Source organism: Pituophis catenifer, unplaced genomic scaffold, assembly GCF_029215685.1.
Source record: "Pituophis catenifer annectens isolate HBS135680 unplaced genomic scaffold, rPitCat1.0.hap2 SCAF_2, whole genome shotgun sequence".
In the NCBI taxonomy this organism is placed as follows: Eukaryota; Metazoa; Chordata; class Lepidosauria; order Squamata; family Colubridae; genus Pituophis; species Pituophis catenifer.
Genome location: NW_027256882.1, coordinates 23,299,719 through 23,308,397, shown reverse-complemented (window position 1 = coordinate 23,308,397; position 8,679 = coordinate 23,299,719). Strand labels below are relative to the sequence as shown.

Here is an 8,679-nt window from a genome sequence, read left to right as displayed (position 1 = left end):
GCAACCCCTGTCCCGCACCCTCCAGAGATCATCTACCAACGCGACCAATGCCGTTTCCGTGCTTTGCCCAGGCCTGAAACCCGACTGGAACGGATCTAGATAAGACGTTTCGTCCAGGAATTGTGGAAACTGTCGCGCGACCACACTCTCAACAACCTTCACCAGGAAGCGAAGGTTGGAGACAGGACGGTAGTTGGCTAATACTGCTGAGTCCAGGGAAAGCTTCTTGAGGAGAAGCTTCACCACTGCCTCTTTCAAGGCAGCGGGGAAGTAACCCTCACTCAGCGAAGCGTTGATAATTCCCTGGAGCCAGCTTCGTGTAACCTCCCGGGAAGCCAGTACTAACCAGGAGGGACACGGGTCCAGTAAACATGTGGCCGCACTAATTCTCCACAGAATCCTGTCCACGTCATCAGAAGTCACAGAGTCAAACTCTTCCCAGATAACGTTCTCAGGACTGTTTCTCGTCACCCTGCCCGAATCTACCCAGTCAGAGTCCAAATCCCCCCGGATCTGAGCGATTTTATCATACAGGTATTGTCTGAAATCCTCAGCCCTGCCCTCCAGGGGGTCCTCTCACGCTCCCGGGTGGAGGAGGGAGCGGGTCACCCTGAACAGGGCGGCCGGACGATTCTCTGATGACGCAATAAGAGCGGAAAAGTAATTAAACTTTGCCGCTTTTATCGCCATTAGGTAGGTCTTAATCTGCGACCTTACCAGTGTTCAATCAGATTCAGTGAGACTGACCCTCCAACCGCTCTCCAGGCGTCTTTTCTGGCGCTTCATCTCCCTCAGTTCCTCGGTGAACCAAGGAGCCACGAGGGATCGGCACCGGGTCAGAGGCCGCAAAGGCACAACTCGATCCAAGGCCCCACCAGCCGCTCGATCCCAGGCGGCCACCAGGTCCTTGGCCGAGTCATGCACCAGATCCTCAGGAAGTGGCCCAAGCTCCATCTGGAACCTATAAGGTCCATCAGGCGCCTGGGATGGACCCATCTTATTGGCTCCGCCTCCCTTCGGCGGGGTGCAGCGATTTGAAGGTCCAGGCGAAGGAGCGAGTGATCTGACCATGACAAGGGTTCCATGTCTATATCCCCTATAACAAGACCACTCAACCACTGGCCAGAGACAAAAATCAGGTCCAGAGTGTGACCCCCCCCCCATTGGTGGGGCCATGAACTAACTGGGTCAGGTCCATGGCCATCATGGAAGCCATGAACTCCCGAACCAACTCAGACGTTTCACCAACGGACGGCAAGTTGAAATCACCCATGACCATAAGCCTGGGTGTATCAACTGCCACCGTGGCTATCACGTCCAGTAGTTCGGGCACGGCCGTTGCCACGTGGCAGGGAGCCAGGTACATAAGCAACAAGCCCATCTGAACCCCATGACCCCATCTCACAAAGAGGGATTCACATCCGGCAGTCTGAGGCACAGTGGTCTCCCTCGGACCGAGACCTTCTTTAATAATAACCGCCACCCCCCCTCCCCTCCCCTGGGCCCTCGGCTGATGGAACGCTCTGAAGCCTGGTGGGCACATCTCAACCAGGGGGACCCCTCCCTCCGGGCCTTTGTTGAAGCTGAACCATAAAAAAGCCATACCATTTCTATTTTAAAATCCTCTTTTCTCAGCAATACCCACTTTTTCATCCAAAGCAAACAGGCTGCAAAGTACAATTTTTAATTAGGAAATCCTAATTGTCCTCTTTCTCTTTGGTCTTGAACAGTTTTAAATTAAATTCTTGGTTTTTCTCCTGCCATAGAAACTTAGATATATCTTCCTGTCATTGTTTATGTGATGCACCCATTCTCCGGATAAGTATTGTTTAAAATAGAAACAATCTAGTAATATAGTCGCTTTTAATTATAGAACTTCTATAATCAATGACAATTGTATTTTTTTCCCATCTTACTAGATCCTTTTCAATTTGATTCCATCCCTTTTCAGAATTATTTTGACATTGAATTTGTATTTTTTGTAACAATATCCAAATGTCTTACTTTTGTATCATTTCTCCTAAATCACTTTTCCTCATCAATTTTATTTTGTCTTCCATTTTCCTATTTTGGAAACTGAATGTGATTTTTCTGATGTCTTGCTTTTGAGCAAAACATTACCACACTCTATGCATCTCTATGGCTTCACCCGAGTATGGATTTTTTGATGCTTTCCAAGGTGTTGTTTTTGGGAAAAACCTTTCCCACACTCCACACACAGGTATGGCTTCTCCCCTGTGTGGATTCTCTGATGAACTCGAAGCAGTGTTGCTGTGAGAAAACTTTTTCCACATTCCCCACATTTATAGGGCCTCTCTCCTGTGTGCCCCTTCTGATGTCTCCGAAGTTCAGCAGACTCCACAAATGTTTTCTCACATTCTGGGCATTGATAGGGTCTTTCTCCAGTGTGAAGTTTCTGATGTCGAATTAGGTGTTGCTTATAGCCAAAACATCTCCCACATTCTGGGCACTGATAGGGACTTTCTCCGGTGTGAAGACTCTGATGTTGAATTAGGTGTGCCTTTCTGCCAAAACATCTCCCACATTCTGGGCACTTTTCATTTTTCTGCACACGCTTGAAAGGCTTTTCTCCTTTGTGAATCCTCTCATGTTTTCTAAGAGAATATTTGCAACGGAAAGTTTTCTCACACTCCGGACATTTATATTGCTTCTCTAAGTGGATCCTCTGATGAATCACAAGTGTACCTTTCCGGCTGAAAGATTTCTCACACACTGAGCATTTGTGGAGTTTCTCACCCGTATGGGTTTGCCAGTGCATTCTAAGGGATGATGAATGAGTAAATGCTTTCCCACATTCTAAACATTTGAACTTTTTTTCCCCTCTGTGAACATTCTCATGCCTCCTGAGGTTTTCTTTTGCACGGAAAAATGTTCCACACTCGATGCACATATAGGGCTTCACCCCTGTATGGATACTCTGATGTCGAAAAAGACCTTCCTTAAAAAAAAAACATTTATCACAATCCTTACATTTATATAGTTTTTCTCCCGTGTGCGTCCTTTGGTGGCTCTGAAGTTTAGAAGAACTGACAAATCGTTTCTCACATTCTGGGCATTGATAGGGTCTGTCCCCAGTGTGAAGTGTCTGATGTTGAATTAGGGTTGACTTTCTGCCAAAACATCTCCCACATTCTGGACACTCATGGGGTCTTTCCCCACTGTGAATTCTCTGATGTTTCAGCAGGCATGATTTGCTGGAAAAACACTTCCCACATTCTAGACACGTTTTGCTTTGCTTCTTTCTGTGTGTTTTATTGTGTTTGCAAAGAGATGAGCTCCGAGTGAAACATTTCCCACACTCTAAGCATTTATAAGGACTCTGCCTTGTGTGACTTTTCTCATGTTTTCTTAATAATTGTTTATAACGGAAAGATTTCCCACACTCCAGACATTGATAAGGTTTCCCTCTGGTGTGGATTTGCTGATGTTTAAGTAGCTGTGAGTTTTGGGGAAAGCACAGCCCACATTGCACACACTTGCAGGGCTTCTCTTCAGTCGGGCTGTTCTGAGGCCTAGAAAGACGCCGTCTCTCAGGAAATCTTCCCCAGCGCTTCCAGGATTCCTGAGATCTCTTTCCCTGGTGGATTCGCTGATGGGCTCCAAGGTCCGAGCCTTTAGCAAAACGCTCTCCACACTCTCTGCATTTGTAAGGTTTCAGTCCAGGGTGGCTCCGGAGATGTTTGGCGAAGCTCCACAGTCCAGGAAAGGAGTTCCCACAAAGGAAACACAGGTGGGATCCATTCCCTTTATGCAGCGTCTGGTGGATCAAAAGGAGGGACCGGTGAGCAAAGGATTTCCCACACTCGGAGCATCTGGAGAGTTTCTCCTGATTCCTCTGAGGGGACCTTTGGACAAAGTGTTCCCCCCTCTGCGTAGTTTCCAGGGGCTGCTCACTTCCAGGGCTTTCCATCATGGGAAACTCGAACAAGCAGAACTTTGGCCAAAAGGTTGGAAGATGGGAGGATGGGCTCCAGCACAAGTCCAAAAACTGAGAAGATGAAACCTCTGGTTCCGGTAAGTGACCCAGATTGGATCCTGGAAGCAGAACTTTGTCCAAAGGGTTTCTTGGTGGCACCTGCAGGATGAAGATAAAAGAAGAGAAGGAGAGAGGAAGATTTAGTTTCTTTGGCTCTCCAAATAGCCGAGATAATAGCTGGAAGACTATATTCCCTCCCCCAGAATCAAAGCAATGCTGGGATCCCCCCTGTGGAGCTGGCCTTCCCTTCCCTTCCCTTTTCTTAGCATGATGAGAGGGATGGCTGACAGACTCCCTGTTGCCCCCCATTTGTCTGCCTGAACTGAGGATGATCCCTGCCTTTTCCTTTTTGCCCTGTGTTCGGGACGGTGATGCTACATGACGTGTGACGAACTGCAAAGAGCCCCCATAGGATTTATATGTGCCAGGTAGATCTACTTGTGTACAGAGTACAACCCATGTAGGTATTCATGGACACTGTTCTTTGGGCCAGCACAGATTGAATATGTCTCCCTCCAAGATTGGCTTCCTATTGTTGCTTTATAGTTTAGGGAGGATGCAAATACATTGATTGGGGCCAGCAATGCGGTTTGAACACAATAGGGAACAAACAGGTTCCATTTAAAAAAATTGACCCTATATATGAACCTAAAGAGGAAGACCGATGGAAGCGTGTCATTTTTGGAAGAAAACAACAACTGAGAGCAATGGCTCCTCCTCCACTCCAATGAAGCCCCTCTGGAACTGAACAATCACTGTCATGTTCTCCCCCTAGAAGGGAATATGCAGTCACCCACAAAAGAGCAGCCTTCAACAGTTTCTAAAAAAGAGGCAAAACAGAGCAGATAGTCAATCTAGGCAGGTATGTTTTCTCCCTGAAGCAAAAATCAAAGATGCAGCAGAAATTCTTCTCCTGCACATGGAGACCAAAGACACAACAATGAATCTGAAAAGAGCGGATGTGGTTCCCATTTTCAAGGAAGGAAGAAAAAAAAAGTGACCATGGAAACTACAAACCAATTGGCCCAAACTCAATATCTGGGAAGATCCTGGAAAAGATAATAAAAACACAGATCTGCTAACATCTAGAAACAAAGTTATAATTAAAAGCCATTATGGTTTGTTAAAAAGAGATCATGCCAAAGCAATCTTATTTCGTTCTTTGACAAAAATGGTTAGTCTAAGGTAGAGAAAAGAAGGATTGGGGGTGACATGATTGCTATTCCAGTATTTGAGAGGCTGTCAAAAAAGAAGAGGAGGTCAACCTATTCTCCAAAGCACCTGACAAGAAACAATCAATGGAAAGAAATCAAGGAGAGAAGCAACCTGGAACTAAGGAGAAACTTCCTAAGAATGAGGACAATTAATCAGTGCAACAACTGGCCTTCCGAAATTGTGGCTGCTATAATACTGGAGGCTTTAAAGAAACGAATGGACAGCAACCCGTCTGAAATGGTATAGGACAGTTGTCGACAACCCCTGGCTCCGGCTCTTTCGTCCCTCCGCTGTGGCTCCCTGCTGAGGGTTCCCACCACTAGCCGGCCCCACCCCTTACCTTCCCCTCCCAGTCCCCCCACAGGAGTCTTTGAGGGTGAACGCTGAGAGGCACCGATTTCCTTTGCCTTCTCTGTTCCCACCCAGAGCTGAAGCGACACAAATGGGCCAGGGTACCCCTCCTTGCTAAGGAGCCTGACTGAGCCCGCTTGCAAACTCCGCTGAGGGCGGCTCCAAATGTTCGGTTCTTGCGTTCCTCCCAGCCATCGCTGCCTGCTCTGCTCTCACCAGCTAGAGGTGGGGCTCTGTGTTGCTGCCTTCCAGATGGAGAGCCACATTTGTTTGCTTGCTGGCTGCCTCCAAGGAGGGACCTGCCCTCAGGCCACCAGGGCCCCCACCATGAGGTGAGAGAGGGAAAGGGAAGGGGATCCAGATTGGAGTTGCCTTAATTTGCATGGATCTTCAATGCTTGGCTTTACCTGCCACAGCCCAAGTGGTTGGATTCACACAATATGTGAAGCTGGGCAGGAGAGCATGGATAGATGGATGGATGGATAGACAGACAGACAGACAGACAGACAGACAGATGAGACAGAGAAAGAAAGAGGCAGAGAGAAAGAGAGAGAGACAGACAGACAGGCAGAGATACCCATTCCCTACAGAAATCACCAGGAGCCACAAAAGCTGGCTATGCATGGCTGGGGTGATGGGCTGTTTTCTACAATAAAGCAAGGTCATGCGCACACTTGAAAGTAAATCAGGAAGCCAATAAAAATGTGCATTAGATAACTCCCGAGGCATTCATTAGCCAAGGCTTAGGAATAGGTCCCTTCCTACCCTATGGCTTAGGGCCAGGGTATTTGCGAGACGCCTGCTGCTACCGATAACCTCCCACCGGCCAATACGTTCTCACAGAGAGGGCCTCCTCGGGGTGCCGTCGGTCAGGCAACGTCGGCTGGCAGCCCCCAGGGGGTGAGCCTTCTCTGTGGGGGCACCCGCCCTGTGGAATGAGCTGCCTCCTGGAATACGATTGATCCCAGACCTCCGGACCTTCCGTAAAGCCCTGAAGACGTTTTTATTTCATCAAGCCGGCCTAGCCTAAATGGTTTTTAATTGGGATTTTAAATTTTATGGATTTGGGGTTTTAAACTGGGTAGCCAGTGATTTAATTCTTTTTAATTATCTTAACTTTTGCATTTGTATGTTTTTTAATTTTGGCTGTTCACCACCCTGAGTCCCTTCTGGGAGAAGGGCGGTATACAAATTAATTAATTAATTAATTAAATAAATAAATAAATAAATTCTGAGGGACAAAACCCACCAACAAGGAGCTGCCACATCACAGCCTCCTTCAGAGCAAAACTAGGCAAATAATGTTTTTTTCAGCTTCTTCACAGCTTGGTAGAAAGAAAAGTAAACAATGAAAATATTAAAACAAAAGCAAAGAACATCAATTCTTCTCCATTTAGGTGACAGGGAAAGAAAGTGGATCTTTTCTCCCTTGGGAGGAATTGAGCTCAATTCAAGCCATTTAACCCTTTTCCCCCCAATAAAGAAAACCCTCCACCCCCGATTGAAGGGAGGAGGCGGCTATTTCCTGCATGGACCCCATAATCCCCCCTGAGACCCTGGAAAGAGAAGCCCCGCCCTTTGCCCTCCGTGGGGCGGGGCTTCCTCTCCCCCCCCCTTTGCCCAGAGGCTCCCCGTCCAGCCCCGCATCCACCCGGGACCCTCCTGGCACCCCTGGCTCAGCGGGCACTCAGCGGGGCGACCTTCCTCCGGGCAGCCCCAGGGAGAGCGGGAGCCCCACCTGCCCGGAGCGGGGCCGAGGAGCAGCCTTGCCGGACAGCCAAGAATTCGCCCAAAACGCCGCAAGTGGGGAAACCACAGAGAGGGTAGGAAGAACGACAGGAGATTCCTAGAGAGGCCCCCGCCTTTTCCGGCCCCTTTTCCACTCTGGGAGGTGAGAGGACGCTCTAGCCCATCCTTCCTCTCTTCCGCTGGGAGCTGCTACAGTTTCGGGGTCCCGGTAACGCCGCTTCCCTCTCGGAGGGAGCTGGAGGAGCCGCTTCTTTCCCAGCCGGCCGGAGTCCAGAGAGGCTCCTTCCAGGATTGTTTGGGGAGGGGGGGGGACTTGGACGCGGGAGAGGCTACAATTTCCCCCTTTTGTGCACTTCGGGGCATCAGGAAACTCCGTCCCATAAGCTTTGCTTTCATCGTGGTTTGCTGACTGTGGGTAACTGGTCGGTTTGTATAACTTTCCAAGCCCCGAATGAGCAAACCTTCAGAAGAAGAGTTGGGAGGGAGCCCTGAGGTCATCTAGCCCAACCCCCTGCCTTAGCAAGTGATCTTACTACCCCATCCCAGACAAGGGACTTCTTCTGAAAACCCTCCACTGATGGAGCACCCACAACTTTTGGAGGGAAGCCGTTGCACTCTATTCCTTCTCTTCCTTCAACAGGACATAACCAGTTCCTGCAACCTTTCCTCTTATTCTGTAGCCTCCACTCCCCTACTTATCTTTCCTGTTCTTCCCTGCATCTTTACGAGTCTCAAAACCTTATTTGTATTGTGATACAAAATGTACAAAACCCCAGGGATGAACACAATTTAGCCCAATCTGGAATGTTTAAAACGAGTTCATGAATAAATGGTTTGAAAACGCTTGGAGGGTTGCAAAGAAACCCCAGGGATAGGACCTAAATTTAATGTGACTTTGCTTTGCCTGTTTTGGAAAGAAAAATTGGGGTCAAGATGGATATCAGCTCTTCAAGAGAGGCTGAATCAAGAAACAAAACCCAGAAGACTTCTAGAATTCTTATTTTATTTTTATAGGCTATAGTGACAGGATCTTAAGATCAGAATGATGGTATCCATGATATTCGCTGTGACATTTTTTTTTTAAATAATACTTTATTGATTTTTAAAAAAGGTTTTTTAAAAAGAAAACATCAAATCTCAGTTAACATCTGAGGTGTCGTGCAATTACATATTTACATTATGTACATATCGAGTATCTTCAAATCTATCATTGTTAGAAATAGACATATCCTTATAGTCTTGTTCTGTTATTCCACCATTTGTACCACCTTTCCCATACTGCCTTAAATTTTGAGTTCTCATCGTCTTTAAGAACACTAGTTAATTTTGCCATTTCTGCGCATTCTAGGATTTTATTTATTATTGTC

General features: G+C 47.5%; 1 protein-coding gene across 1 annotated transcript; it reads right to left on the bottom strand.

The window, feature by feature from the left end:
* Positions 1 to 1,844: 1,844 nt before the first annotated feature.
* Positions 1,845 to 7,364, bottom strand: LOC139311874 (zinc finger protein 585A-like). Its single transcript, XM_070936399.1, has 2 exons — positions 7,302 to 7,364; positions 1,845 to 4,096 (listed from the first exon to the last, which is right to left on the bottom strand). The coding sequence occupies exon 2, from the start codon at positions 3,932 to 3,934 to the stop codon at positions 2,138 to 2,140; it is 1,797 nt and encodes a 598-aa protein (XP_070792500.1). The 5' UTR covers positions 3,935 to 4,096; positions 7,302 to 7,364; the 3' UTR covers positions 1,845 to 2,137.
* Positions 7,365 to 8,679: the final 1,315 nt, after the last annotated feature.